Source organism: Theobroma umbraticum, unplaced genomic scaffold, assembly GCF_002168275.2.
Source record: "Theobroma umbraticum cultivar Fairchild unplaced genomic scaffold, ASM216827v3 scaffold_30.0, whole genome shotgun sequence".
In the NCBI taxonomy this organism is placed as follows: Eukaryota; Viridiplantae; Streptophyta; class Magnoliopsida; order Malvales; family Malvaceae; genus Theobroma; species Theobroma umbraticum.
In genome coordinates, this window is record NW_018397254.1 from 1,963,309 (window position 1) to 1,978,226 (window position 14,918).

Genomic DNA, 14,918 nt, shown 5'->3' on the forward strand with positions numbered 1-14,918 from the left:
GTCTCAAGATTAAATGGATTGACTATATTATCAATTGAAAAAAAAAATTAAAAAACCTTGATTAATTATAAAAATTTTACATCTCAAAAAGTTAAAAGAATAAAATTTTAATAAAATTTTATTAAAATTCCTCATTTGAATATTTAACCTTAGTTCTTCAAGATTTCTATCCCTCCGTTGCAGACAATTGAAACCTTGGACTCAGTCTTTTCTTCCCATTATTCACAGTTTCTGCATTTCATTATATTTTTTTTGAGATGTATTCTGCCGCATGCCATAATCAACTAGTTGATGCAAAACTGATCTGGTACGTGACACTGGAGACACCGGGATTCTTTATAAATTCCTTGTACACTCTACAAATTCAGATGGGGGAGCTTCCCTTTGATTTGGACGACGATGTCGCTGAGGATCCCCGTCATGAAGCTTTTGATGAAGAAGAAGATGATGATGATGATGCTTCAAGGCTGCAACTTGGAAAAGAAAATACCGGCAACCGGGATTTGGGTAAAGTGAAAACTGAAGAACCCTGCTGTTCTTCTGGTTTCCTTGGAAGAGCTTTTGCTTGGACCAGGAACTGGTGTTTATGCTTGCTTTCTTGGCTTGATTTAGTATAATAACACATTTTTCACATTCCACTTTTAATAAAGTATGTATAAAATGATAAGTGGTATGTTGATTAATTATAATTAATTTATTTATTTAATTTAAAATAAAAATATAAAAATTAAATAAAAATAAAACTTATTTAAATTTTTTTAATAGATTAGGAATTTTGTTAATATTATGTAAAAAGAATCTACTAATTAGGTTAATGATATTGAGTTTTGATAAAAAAATATTATTAGATATATTTAGTTTTGGACTTTTGGTTTACATATATATATATATATTTTAAGATATCAATTATCTAATAAGGGATGGACTTCAAGCCGCCGCCGTAACCTAAAGGGTTTTTTTCATTCAAGTATTGATACCTAAATACCTAACCCTACTTTGATTTTTACCAAAACTCTTAAATTCTTTGAACCCAAAATTCCACTCGCCATCTTCTTCTGCCAACTCTCCTATCTCTCCTTTTCAAAATATTCTCACTGTTCATATATTCCTTTAAAACATGTCTAATGAAATACCCATTGCTGCAACAAACGATTCAACGACAAGAAACGGAGGAGACTTTGTCTTTTCTCTCGCTCTGAATTCACTGGGACAAGAGACAACTCTGGTAATATCCGTATCACTAGGGTTCGAGCTTTGCATTGAAGCAGAACTAATAGAGTCAGATGATAATTCCATGGAAGACAGTAATAGTACTCTCGACAATGATATCGATGAGTTGTTGGTTGATATCGACTCAAGGATGCGGCCAGCAAGTAAAACAGTCATCGAAGGATTAGAGAAGGTGAAGATTAGAGAAGGGTTAAGCGATGAAAAGTTTTGTTCGGTGTGCTTGGAAGAGATGTCGACGGAGATGGAAGCTAGACGTCTGCCTTGCTCCCATATTTATCATGCTGCCTGCATTGTAGAGTGGTTGAAGAATAGTAATAAGTGTCCCTTGTGTCGCTATAATATGCCCGTGGTTGATTTTGATCTGAATATGTAAAGAATGCCTTGGTGGATCATAATCTGACTATGTTTTCTTTTCTTTCTTTTCTTTGAGTTTTTTTTTTTTGGTGCTCTAACTGATCAGCAATTTATTTGTAATTTTAAATTAATGCAATTAATTAGCTACAAGGCATTCTGCAATTCTAGATTTCACCATGCATGAGTTATATTCATAAATCATGACAGAAGCATCAAACCTTTGAGAAGAAGCCTCTGTCTTCCTCCCTTCTACTGTTCCATTGAAGCAGGTTTTTTTTTGGCCGTTATATAGAGGCAGTTAATTGACCTTTTCCCAAAGGCTTGGCTTAGCTCGTTCCAATACATTGCTTGGATTTAGTGGCGGGGCACCTAAGTAAGTTTACTTATTAGGCCTTTTTTTTTTTTATTTCTAGTGAAGTCATGTGTAAAATGGTTAATACATATAAGAAAAGATATCAATATATCAACGGAACTAGGGTATCAGTATACCAGCAGAACTATCTCCTCCTCCTCCGCTAGTTCAAAGATTCCGAACAACTTTAACAAGATTTTTTTCTTTTCTTTTTTGCTCTTTCCTTTTTTCTATCAAGAAACCCAATAACCCTAAACCCTTCCAAACCCCTTTCTAATCCTAAGTTCTTCTGTTCTTTTCTTTGTTATTGCTCTCCTGCAAATATGACGTCTACGTGGAACACGTACAAGAGGGTTTCGTGGTAATACTCAGACCCGTCTTCATTCGATATTAATGGAAGATGGTTCCGTCGATGGCTGTTTCAATGATGCTGCCATGCAGATGCGGCCTGCAAGTTAAACAGCCATTGAAGGATTAGAGGAAGTGAGGATCGATGGCACAATAGGGCAGTGTGCGGTGTGTTTGTGGAGTGGTTGAAAAAGAGTAATATGTGTTGCCTGTTGTAGATTTTGATTTGAATTCCAGGATGCTTGCTGATTTGAATGTAGAATAATTATATTAAGTTTATGTTTTAGAAGTATTTTCTTTCAAGTACAGAGGCAGCATGATACTAAACTTTTTTCTTCTCTCTAGCATTTTTTATTGTTGCTATATTATGTCGATACCATTACTCCTGTAAAGGTAAATTCTTGCAGATTAAGTTTTGTTATACTGTAGCTAAACTTAAACTATTTGGGGTCTAAATGTGGTAAACCTCTTCATAATTAAAGGTTATATAGCCTTAAGGAATCGTATAAATTTTGATTAATTCATCGTGACCTTTACCTCAAATACATTAAACAATTGAATATATATATATGTATACCTTTATTCTCGGAACCTTGTTCTTTGGAGTTGTACATATCCATCACATGGCATGAGTAACAGGAACTAATTAACCTTGATCTCCTCTGATGCCCATAAAACCTTTACTGTATCAGTGCCCCTTTTTCCAACTCCATCCCACTTACCTTTATAAACCTCTATCATCACTATTCAACGGGTTCCATTTTCTCCAAATCACCAGCAATTCTTATTCTTCAGCTGTGCAAATATATATAATTTGCAATTCTAAATGAAGGAGTGGAATAGCAAAGAATTTGGAAGAATATATCCTCAATCAGACTATCTGCCTTAACAGTTTTTGTTCCAATATTGCAGGTATGATTGATTGTTTGCACCCTTTTTCTCTTGTTTTATAGCTTTGCAGGTTGTGGTGAATTTTATACTTTCTTAACAGTTGGTTTCCGTATTTGTACTTCTTTCTAGCTAGGTTTTATTATGATACCCTGAACACTGGTACTTTATCTTAGTTAAAAAGGCTGGGTCAGGCTACATTTTTTCTGACCAATGATATCAGGCTAAATGCAAACTTCATGACTAAATGCTAGTGCTAGCATAAAGGTTCGGCAAAACCTTTCTCGTGAAAAGATGTTTGACTCATTACATTTACCGATCTTCTTCTTTCTTTTATTTTCGGTTGATTTGACTTCTCTCACACAGTGACTCTGCTCTCCAACACCCTAACGTATCCCCAACAAACTACTATTATTATTGTTATTACAAAAGAACGATGTCTTTTTCTAAGAGAGCTGTTTCATGGTAGAAAACAAGATTGTATTACTGTTACAATTCAAACACACACACACACACACAAAAAAACTTTAGACTTTTCATCAATGCATAAATTTTGTGCCTATGAAAGTGTCGGAACTCGGAAGTTATATGTTGCGTTGTCGTTGGCACATAGAATGTGACATCAAACTATGTTTTCAGATGGAAGGTAAAGGCCAATTGAAGAAAACATAATAAATGGTGGGCCAACTGGCGGTTGGGCACGGACAAGCCGGCCTCTTTATTTTTCCAACTTAATTTGTTGTTTACTAATTACTACTATGACTTCCTACTTCCTTTTCTATTTCTGAACCAACAGCACACGTTGGTCACCTTAGATTCTTATTTTTTACTATAATTATCATTTTAAATACTATATTTTATGACGTGGCAAATGATGCTTCAAAATTAATGTAAGTTTCATGATATTTTTGTTTGGGTTTCATTATTTGATTTATCAGAGAATTAGAGGCTGTCACGATATTTCAATGAATCTATATTAACATTGATTTTAATAAAATATAAACATAATTTATATTTATAATAATCAATAAAATAATTATTATTGGAAATATATAGAAAAAAGAATATTTCGAGGAGTTCAACTGTCCTAATAACATCAGCAAGTGAACAGAAAGACGTGTTATAAAAGTGAACTGTCACGAAACGATCTCCAATACACCGTTCCCCGTTGAGTCAGTTATTTTGTTTGTTTCTATAATAATTCAAATCCAAAAAAATAATATAAAATAAAGCAAATAAAACGACAAAAGCAAAAAACCAAAAGCACGAAGGCGGGAAGTTTACTCCAAAATAGCTGGGCCCAAATCCAAAATTAAACAAAACAACAAATTTAAAAAAGGCTCCGTTATAACCTTTTTTGATTTTTCAAAAAAAATATAAACAAACCCAAAACCAAAGGGAAAAACAAAAAAACGTTGCCAAACACCCTCGTACGGTCATTTCACTCGCTTTCCATTTTCCATTTTCCATTTTCCAACGCAACAAAAGCATTTCCTTCACTTGCCATGCTTCTCTTTACGGGGTAAGAGAAGGGAAAAAAAGAAATATCGGGCGGTTCGAGATTTCGAAATCGCTCGATTTCTGGAATTGATCTGCTTCGATTTTATTTTTGTATAATCACTGTTTGGTTTCTAATCTTTATTTTGTTCCACCTGAAACACTCGAATATCTTTTTTTTTTCCGAGTTATGAATTGTGTTAGACATTTGTTGGATCTTCGAGATCTTGATCTAGTCTCCTGTTAGATTCCTCAGGTTCGTGATTTTACCGTACATTTTGTTCGTACATGTTGTTTTTCTGTTGAATTTAATGTCTTGTTTGGATCTGAATGGATTTCAATAGCTTTCAGTTCAGTGTTTCACAGCTTTTTAAATTTATTAGGTAAGAAATTGCAATGGGAATCTTAATGCAGCATGACGGTTTGAAATTATGATTGTTTGGTTGCTAAGAAAGCAGTGAAGAACGTAACTCTGACTTTCTGTTCTTTTTTTTTTTTATTTTCTTGTTTTTTGGAGAATTGAACACATTTAGTATCTGTTTAGCAGAGTGATTTTATTAAGTTTACTTTATTTAGATGACGTGTAAAACAAGATAAGAATATCTGTTCTTTTATCTTTTTAAAATTTTTCACTCTTCTATCTTCCTTCACTTTCAGTGACAGAAAAAAGCTTGACATTCGAAATGAGTAATACTTTTTCTCTCTCTTAGCCTCCCACTTAATGCGAACAAAATATGTTGGAACTTCGATTCTCATGTGATATTATTTTAAGTTCCAAGGTAGTTGTACAAAATTTGTGCCTTTACTTTCTGCTTTTAGCCGTGAATGGATTAGTAATGCAATTCATTACTTTTTCACTAAGATAAATGTTATTTTTCCCCTTGTAGGACTGAGTCCTATGTTATCAGAAAGATAAGATTTCGGAGAAGTCAGCTTGAACATCCAGCTAAAAAGGCAGATGAGGGAAAACGGTACAGTTAATGGCTTGAATGGAACTCATTATGTAGATACTGAAGAAATGGAGAGTTTTGAAAGCGTGATCAGTGGTAAGTAATCATACCTTATAGCTCTTTCAATATTTTTACTCATCTTCCATTTATTAACTCTGAGCTTTAATTTTGCTAGGTGACTGGCTGTCTTCTCTGGTGGAGTGGTTAAATGGCATGCTTCCTGAATTAAGTTTGCCACTGGATGCAACAGAAGAGGAGTTGAGAGGGTGTTTGACTGATGGAGCTATTTTTTGTACCATTTTGAACAAGCTGCGTCCTGGTTCTATTGAAATGGTTTGATCTCTCTTTTGTTGATATGTTGTTTCTGTATTAGTTTGTCTTCTATTTAGTTCATTTTCCTCTTTTAGAGTTAATCATACATGTTTGCATCTTGTTCTGGGCATTGGACTTCACTATTTGAGCATGTTTTTTCTCCAACTTCAGGAAGGTGGTCCTGTAAATGTTAAGAGGTTTCTGATTGCTATGGATGAAATGGGGTTGCCCAGCTTTGAATTGTCTGACCTAGAGCAGGTATTAATTGACTTGAAGGTAGTTTTTATGTAATCAATGTTCTATTGCAGGGTGGTAGACATGTAAGGTTGGTTAAAACTGAAAACATTTTGCCTACTCATTGATAATGAGATTGTAACCATTTTGCCTAGACATTGATCTTAGCTTGTGTGTGAGGAGCAAGATAAGATTGGCCCCATTTTGGATGTATAATGTTGGTATATTCCTAATAAAAATGAACTGTGGTACTATTATATTTAGTTATTCATCAATCTCAGTGAAAAGTATGAGTGTGTAGGCATGTAAACTTCCTACTACAAACCCTTTGATATCAATTTTGTATTGGTTCTTGGTTGGAGTGGATTTTTTTTTTCTTTCAGATGAGTCTGATTCTTCTATCATGGAATTAAACCTCTATCTGGTTCAAGGTGTATGGTGAACTATCTTAGTTTTCTTTTTGTGCAGGGCCAAATGATGCCAGTATTAGAGTGCCTTAAGACACTTAGGGCATGTTTCAATTTTAACGGGGAGGCTGATAATGTCCAAAATCCTTCCAGGAAGAGATGGAATCTTTCAGGTGAAATTGAAAGCATCCAATTGAAGCAAGGATGTTGTGCTGATCTTTCTGATGCAACAATTTTAGAATTAATGAAATCTAGCAGTTTAGAAGTAAGGCCCTGAACTCCTTCACTGCACGCCTATATGTATTAGTGAACCCCATTTTGTTATCAGATTTTCCATAGCAACTCTTAGTTCAATGTATACTCAACCATTTTCTTTTGCGCAGAATGCCTCAACTCAATCACTGTTCAGTATACTGTACAGGATTATGGATGAAAGTATTGAAAGAAAGAAGGGAGATGTACCTCATGTATGGCTGTCAGAGTACATACAGATGCTTTATTGCCTTAGCATATGTGGATATTTTCATTGTTGTGTCTCTATATCTGTATTGGTCCTTGTGTATCTTCCATATTGTATTTCTTTCTAGTAACTTTTATTTGTGATTTTTCTATTATTATTTTTTTGCTCAGCGTGTGGCATGCCTGTTGAGAACGATTGTGCAAGAGATAGAATGGCGAGTTTCAACCCGGGCAGAAAACTTAAAAAATGTAAATTGCTTTCGGACTTTTTTCTCTCTTAGAGAATATTTTCTAATTTGCTTTGCATGAATAATTAATATTTATATTCTTGGACTCCTTCAGCAAAACAATGTTTATAGGGCCCGTGAGGAAAAGTACCAATCAAGGATAAGAGCACTTGAGACCTTAGCAAAGGGAACTGTGGAGGAAAATAAGGTACTTGACAAATTGTTTAAGGTGTGTGCCTTAGCTTTTTAAGTGTTTTCCCTGCTGATATAATCCTGGACCTGTTTTGCTGCCTGTAGGTTGTTATAAGCCAACTACAGCATTTAAAGGTGCAAGTCTTATTCTTTCCCGTTATACTTAATTAATTGCTAATTTTCAATATTAATTTCGTATTCTAATTCTGTGCCTTTATTTTCCTGAGACTTCCATTGACACATTGTTTTGTGGATTTAATGTCTGATGGTATTTTCTTGATTCTTACATCTGAAACTCAACTGCATCTAATTGTTTGAATTGCTTAACTTGTATTTGCTATTGTTTAAAGGGCAACAAGAATATTTGTGTTGTTTTTGTTCGTTATTTCAATTTATATCGTGTGTGAAATTCCATTAGTGAATAATAGTGAAGTGTTGATACAAAAGAACTTGAGAAGTGGATTTTTCTTGTGAAGGAAAAGCGATTTAGTTTCAGAAGAAAAATTAAGGGGATGATTTTAAATGTACAAAAAAAAACAGGTCCTTGTTTCATGTCTATTGATGTCAAAAGTAACAGAAGAATGAACAGAGACACCAGATAAAGGTGGATTTAATCTTTAAGACCAGCTGGTCTAATTACCTACACAAAAGCTGGAGTTTTCTTGAAGACAGTTATCAATAAAGTTTTCTAATCAGATACTTTTTGAGTGTCCAAAGTTCCACATTCAGGTATTCTCATCCAATCATACTGTCACTTAGAAGACATTGATCTAGTTTTGGGTTTCATTTCTTGTTTCTTATTTTCTAGTTTAGTAGTACTTGTTATTAATTAGGGGATGGGGGAGGCTTGACAGAACTGTAAACTTGAGAGAGCTTGGATTTTTTTTCAACACTTGTACTGAGCTGTGATACTTTATGTTAGCTTAATAAGGAGCTGCAGCAATAGACTATAGTGAAGTTGATCTGATCCCTCTTGTTTGGTGAAATTAAGCTAAGATTGACATGGACGATCTATCTGACTAGGAAACGTTTTTCCCATTCACAGTCTTGATAGTATGTCACTTTGTGGTGCTTTGCAAGGATTTGTTTCTTTTTTTATCAAAAGCCCTATTTTGTCCCTTAACAGTCTTAAATGATTGCTTCCTATATTTCTTGAGAATTGCAGATTGAAAAGAGTAAATTGGAGGAGAAGGGAAAAGTTGAAGAGCAGGATGTGCTTCAGCTTAAGAAGGAGAAGATTCAGAATGACACTGAGATCTCTAGGCTGAGAGAGGAACTAGAAAGCAGCAAAAAGATGCATGAATGGCATTGTCTACAATTGGAAGCCCAGGTTGAGGATGCTAAAGTTGAATTAGAAAAGAAGTTGAAAGAACTTGAGTGTCTTTTAAGAGATTCTAGGAAAGAAGTGGATGAGCTTCAGTCATTTTCTGAATCTAAACAAAAGATATGGGCAGATAAGGAGTGCACTTATGAGAGTTTCATTGATCAACAATTTGTGGCTTTAAAGGTTTGTTGTGTTTGCCATGTTCCTATAATGTGATATTGATGCATAGTCCTATAACATGAGGTTTTACACTGTTTAGGAATTGAGGGAAGCTTCTAAGTCCATCAAACGTGAGGTTCTGAAGACAAAAAAGAGCTACTCAGAGGAACTTAATTACTTAGGTTGTGTGGTTATTCTTGCTATTTGTTTTGTTTGTTTGGCTTGGTCTGCCGTCTCGATATCATTTGCTTATTAAATTGTGCAACTTCTCACTGTGTATTCCCTTTTTTCTTGAGTAGGAATAAAGCTTAAGGGACTAGTAGATGCTGCAGAAAATTATCATTCTGTTCTTGCTGAAAATCGAAGATTGTACAATGAGGTTCAGGATTTGAAAGGTACATTGTATAATCTTAGTTTCTTTAGATTTTGTATCCAAGTAGCTGATGCATATTTCTTATTTTCTCTGTAGGAAACATTAGAGTCTATTGTAGGATAAGGCCATTCCTTCCAGGGCAAAGCAAGAAACAAACAACAATAGAATATATTGGTGAGAATGGTGAATTGGTTGTTTCAAATCCCTCGAAGCAAGGAAAGGACACTCATAGGCTCTTCAAGTTTAACAAGGTTTTCAGTCCAGTAGCTACCCAAGGTTTGAAATTTCATAACCTTTTTCCATTGTTGATAATCAAATTCATCTATTAATTTAATTGCTAGATAGTTTGTCACGATAGTCATGTTTGCTGCTTATATATGAACATTTTTCAATGTGATATGTTTACAGAGGAGGTATTTTTAGACACCCAACCATTGATTCGGTCTGTTCTTGACGGATACAATGTTTGCATATTTGCTTATGGTCAAACAGGCTCGGGAAAAACTTATACAATGGTGAGCTACTTATTCATATTTTTCCATTTATCGTTTGTAGCTTATTTTAAACTTGTGGGCTATATCTGATGCATTTTAATTTTCTTTTTCCAGAGTGGACCCAACGTGTCTTCTAAAGAAGATTGGGGAGTCAATTATAGAGCACTGAATGATCTTTTCCAAATCTCTCAAAGCCGGAAAAGCTCCATTATATATGAAGTTGGTGTTCAAATGGTTGAGATATACAATGAACAAGTTCGCGATCTGCTTGTTGGTGACAGTTCTCATAGAAGATATCCTTTATTTTAATCTTTTGGATTTCAGTTTCTTCTTGTGTTTCTCAGTTCTGATCTGCAATTTGGCTCCATAAATTATTTTTTATTATTGTTGTTTCTTACTCATGGTTGATCTTTATGTTACCCTACTTATTTATAAATTTGCAATCCTCATTCTTAATTTTTATGTATTTGGTCAGAACTATTTACACTTTACTCATTTTCACTTTCTTCCTACTGTTAAATATGTTCTTTGTTTCCTTTGACTTGCACACACTTGGGATTTGGAACACCACCCAACCAAATGGGTTAGCTGTCCCTGAAGCAAGCATGCATTCTGTTAAATCAACCACTGATGTTTTGGAATTGATGAATATTGGGTTAATGAATAGGGCTGTAGGTGCTACAGCCCTAAATGAGAGGAGTAGCAGATCCCACAGGTTATATTTTCACATATTTCCTTTGTATATAACTTGTTACTTGGAGTTCTCTTCCTAATGGGTTTCAGTAAATTATTATGTGCAGTGTTCTCACCGTTCATGTTCGAGGCACAGACTTAAAAACTAATGCTGTTTTGCGTGGTAGTTTACATTTGGTGGATCTTGCTGGCAGTGAACGGGTAGATCGTTCAGAAGCAACTGGAGACAGGCTTAGGGAGGCACAACATATAAACAAATCTCTGTCAGCTCTTGGAGATGTAATCTTTGCTCTGGCACAAAAGAATGCTCATGTCCCTTATAGAAATAGCAAACTAACTCAAGTTCTCCAGAGTTCTTTGGGTACCTTTCAGATTTCAGATTTTAATTTTGCTATTGTGATTTCACAGCATCATTATGCCCAATAATATTCTACATATGTTATATAGTTTCATTTTCTCTTACTGATTAATTGTCCTTTTCTTTTAATATCAAATTGTAGGTGGTCAGGCAAAAACCCTTATGTTTGTGCAGCTTAATCCTGATGTAGAATCATACTCTGAAACCATAAGTACCTTGAAGTTTGCCGAGAGGGTTTCTGGTGTTGAGTTAGGTGCTGCACGGACTAACAGAGAAGGGAGAGATATTAGAGAACTTATGGAACAGGTCTTCTTCTTTTCTCTGCCTCTCCTCATTTTCCCTTTTCCAAAAATTAATATAGCATAGCTGTTGAAACTTAGTAGCAATTGTTACTACCTTGGTTATTTCCATGGGAATGGACAAACCATGAGTTACAGTCCAAAGTTTGACAATGAAAATCTCACTTTCACTAATGAGCCTGTCAACGAGCATCCTTGCAACAGCATATTTTAGTTTGCATTGCTAGCTTTTGTCAGTCTTGATTCTAGCCAAACAGTATGCATGAATGCTTGTTTACAAAGTCTGATTCTCTGTTGGTTTGTGGAGACACTTTAGGGTTTATCCTATTTCCTAAGCTCTAGATAAGATGTACTAGCTTTGGTTAGGAGGAGGAAATTCTTGCTTTTTCTGTCTGTTTCTTGAGGATGCTCAAGTTTCTTGAAGAAGATTTTAACCGTTTTAGATCATTTAATCTGTCATTTCATTTTCTGATCTGTTATTGATCTTGAAGGTTGCATTCCTCAAGGAAACCATCACAAAGAAAGATGTGGAGATTGAGCGTTTGCAGCTTCTTAAGGGTAATGGCAATGGTAGTAAGCACGGTGTGAGCTCACTGAGGTATGGATCTTCCTCTCCTAGGGGACACTCCATTGGGACTCCTCGAGAAAGCCGGAGCCTGTCAAGACGGCAAAGCTTGGGAAATTTTGAGAAAGCAGTTTTTGATGCGGACAATTTCTCAGTTAACAGCGATAAGCGTTCTGAAGCTGGCTCTCATCGGACAATGGATGACTCAAAGCTACACAATGAATCTTCTGTGCAGACAAACCTTGCAGGAAAAGATTTGGATCAGAATTTTGCTGATGATATTGAACTCTTGGGCTTTGGAGATGCAGATTCAGAGGAGAGATTAAGTGATATATCTGATGGTGGACTATCTATGGGTGGTACAGAAACCGATGGCTCAATCTGTAGTGTTGTAGAGTTCACTCTTTTCCCGGAAGTTTCAAAACCTTCTGATAAAGTGGAGAAAGTTGAGAAAGCAGACAAAGCTGAAAAGCCTGATAATATTGAGAAGTGAGTGTCTTTCATCTCCTTGGTTTATCATTTTCTATAGGATCCTGTTTCTGGATCTAGTAGTAGGAACTTGTTAACCACAAGAATCATTGCAATATTTTATAACTTGCTAAACCATCCTTTTCCTTTCCCCCTGTTCTCTAAATTCATGATTATATATAAATTGTTAGCTGAAGTGTGTGTAGCAGTATTGTGCATAATACATATTGCTTGGGCTTGAAGATTCTGTTAGTGAAGCAGGATATAGAACATTTTTTGATTTTTCTGGCTGGTTCATTTGTTGCTTGAAATTAGGTCCATTGCCCCATTTAAGCTTCCAAAGCTGCCTCAAAAAGTAGTGCAAACAAAACCTGTTCGATTGTCAATGTCCAGGAGCTCCTCAAAGGCTTCATCAAGTACGTAATTTTTACATATTCTATTATCTGTTTTAGTCATTTTTAAAGCTAAACTAGCTAAGTAGCTCTCCACTGCACTACTGCCAGGGCTTATTTTGCTGATTTGTGATATAATTTTATCCGAATACCATGTCTGACTGGACCCTTCTCTCTCTGTTTCTTAAATTTTATTTCTTGTCCTCACCCTTTCTTTTTCTCAAAATGTATATCAGGTGCGAGAAAAATTACTGCTGTTGCCACTGCCAGTTCTTCAACAAAGCCCTCGAAACGATGGCAGTGATTTGAATATATATATATATATATATATTAGATGGTAGAAGAAATCTGACTCGGTCTAGTTTGTAATTATGTTTACAGCTTAACTATGCTTATTGCCTGTAGGTTGTTCCTCGCTTCCATTTAGCTTATTGGAAGGAGTAATAGAGAACTGTTCACTTGTAACATACATTCTCAAGGGCCGATATCCGGTTCTCATTATATTGCCTATCTATAATATTGTCTCCCCCCACAAAACCCATCAGATTATGTCTCCAGATACGCTGTAAAAGGTATGGAGTGGGTGCAGAGGGGAAGGGAAGGGAGGAACAACCTCATTGATTGCTTATAAAATAACTAAGAATGATTTAACTGATATTGCATTGGAAGTTTACTATTTAGTTTTAGAGATTGAAACAAATTGCAAATATTATCCATGCGTATACGCTAATACCATATTGTTTGGGAAGAAAGCGGCTCCCAAAACTCGTCAAGTTATTGGTTTGAAACTGTATTCCTAAGGTGTAAGAATATTTTTACTTCTTTCGGTATTATATTAGCGCAGTTTGCTAGTGATATTTTGTGCGTTGCCGTCCGATGGAGGTTGCCAAATGTGGTCTGGAAATGAATATGAGAATCATATTAGAAGGAATGAGTAAAAGCTTTGAGACATCTAGCCGCTGCCCAGCTCCTTATTTATGGGTTGTTCAAATAACAATTAAGGCGAAGCAGGGTCAATTCAACCAGGTCGCCATGAGTGGGACTCCGACATTGCTTTTGGTAGTTCGAATTGAAGGGTAATTATCGACGTCTGGGTGGTGTAGTTGGTTATCACGCTAGTCTCACACACTAGAGGTCCCCGGTTCGAACCCGGGCTCAGACAAGATTATATTTTTATTCTTTTTCACAATTTGTATTTATCAACTAATTAATTAGTTATTTTTCTAATCTTTGTTTGTAAAGTATAAAAAATTTACCATTAAAGAATAAGTTTAAAAATCTTATCCTAAGAATAAACCTAAGAAGAAAAACACAAAAAACTTTCACAAATCATACTTCACCTATTAAACTTGTCTTTTTAAGCCAAATTTATTAACTTTTGATGATTTTCTTTTTAATTTGACTTAGAACAAATCTAACAGAAGAAACCTATTAAGGGTTTTAAAAAATTTTCATAATTTGCATTTCAAAACTATTTGTATTTATCAAACTAATTACTAATTAGTTATTCCATTTATCATAAAATTTAGGTAAAGTCCCTCTAACGTATGCATGTGCACGTGGTTCCAAAGGTATGCACATGGTTTCAATAAGAATCTGCCAATGACATGTTCATGTTGAGTATTTTGGAAAGTTTCAAAAATTATTATTAAAAGAATATTTAGAATTAATTTAGATGCTTTTTCAGATTTTTTTAACCTTTCACTCATCCTATTTACACTCATGAAATTCTGATATAACAGTCACAACAATTATAATAGTGCAGCACAAAGTTCCCATTCCTCTAGTAGTAGACAATATGGAGACCTTCAAAGTAGCTGTTTTTATCACTCTTTTGCTTTCATTTGGTAATTTTTTTTCTTTTTTATTTATTTTTTATACGGACAAGAAAGATTTTTTTTTAAAAAACTAAATGGTTAATCAAGTTTTGTTGGCAAGTCTACTGTTCTGAAATGTGCCATTAATTGAAGCTCAACAAAAACAGTTTAAATGCACAACTAACGATGATTGCACGAAGCAGTGTCGATCCAATCTTAACATTTGTGCTAATGGTTTTTGCAAATATATATCAAGATATCAAATTGTTGTTAAGGAACAAGTTTATTTTGATGTAATAGGTAAAAATATCATGTTATTTTACATGATGAAATAAATATTGTTAATAATAAAATTTATTTTACACGATGAATAGCAAATAAAATAATAAAGTTTTTTTTAATTTTATAAAATTCTGAATAATTGAGTTAAACATACAATGTAATAGAGCAACACAACAAAATTCAAAGGATTAAGAGTACCCATAATTACAAATTCACCTCAAAATTAAAATTTAAGCTTGTATTA

General features: G+C 34.6%; 2 protein-coding genes and 1 non-coding gene across 6 annotated transcripts; all 3 read left to right on the forward strand.

Annotated features, from left to right (window-relative positions):
* Positions 1 to 1,117: 1,117 nt before the first annotated feature.
* LOC110429004 (uncharacterized) lies at positions 1,118 to 1,603 on the forward strand. The gene has a single exon (XM_021444938.2). It carries the CDS (start codon positions 1,118 to 1,120, stop codon positions 1,601 to 1,603), a length of 486 nt encoding a protein of 161 aa, XP_021300613.1.
* A 2,961-nt stretch (positions 1,604 to 4,564) lies between these two features.
* On the forward strand, positions 4,565 to 13,212 carry LOC110429002 (P-loop nucleoside triphosphate hydrolases superfamily protein with CH (Calponin Homology) domain-containing protein). 4 transcript variants are annotated; one of them, XM_021444932.2, is made up of 22 exons: positions 4,580 to 4,925; positions 5,327 to 5,448; positions 5,557 to 5,715; positions 5,795 to 5,952; positions 6,103 to 6,189; positions 6,634 to 6,837; positions 6,956 to 7,039; positions 7,203 to 7,280; positions 7,374 to 7,466; positions 7,556 to 7,585; positions 8,616 to 8,957; positions 9,034 to 9,115; positions 9,233 to 9,328; positions 9,403 to 9,582; positions 9,715 to 9,821; positions 9,915 to 10,093; positions 10,351 to 10,515; positions 10,601 to 10,854; positions 10,994 to 11,157; positions 11,642 to 12,204; positions 12,499 to 12,599; positions 12,812 to 13,212. In XM_021444932.2, the coding sequence occupies exons 3-22, from the start codon at positions 5,628 to 5,630 to the stop codon at positions 12,877 to 12,879; spliced, it is 3,123 nt and encodes a 1,040-aa protein (XP_021300607.1). In that variant the 5' UTR covers positions 4,580 to 4,925; positions 5,327 to 5,448; positions 5,557 to 5,627; the 3' UTR covers positions 12,880 to 13,212. The 4 variants fall into 4 exon arrangements, with proteins under 4 accessions (XP_021300609.1, XP_021300607.1, XP_021300608.1 ...); XM_021444933.2 differs by having other exon boundaries at positions 4,581 to 4,694; XM_021444934.2 differs by lacking the exon at positions 5,327 to 5,448 and having other exon boundaries at positions 4,565 to 4,694.
* A 451-nt stretch (positions 13,213 to 13,663) lies between these two features.
* Positions 13,664 to 13,737, forward strand: TRNAV-CAC (transfer RNA valine (anticodon CAC)). Its single transcript has one exon. It is a non-coding gene; the product is annotated as a tRNA-Val (tRNA).
* The last annotated feature ends 1,181 nt before the right edge of the window (positions 13,738 to 14,918 follow it).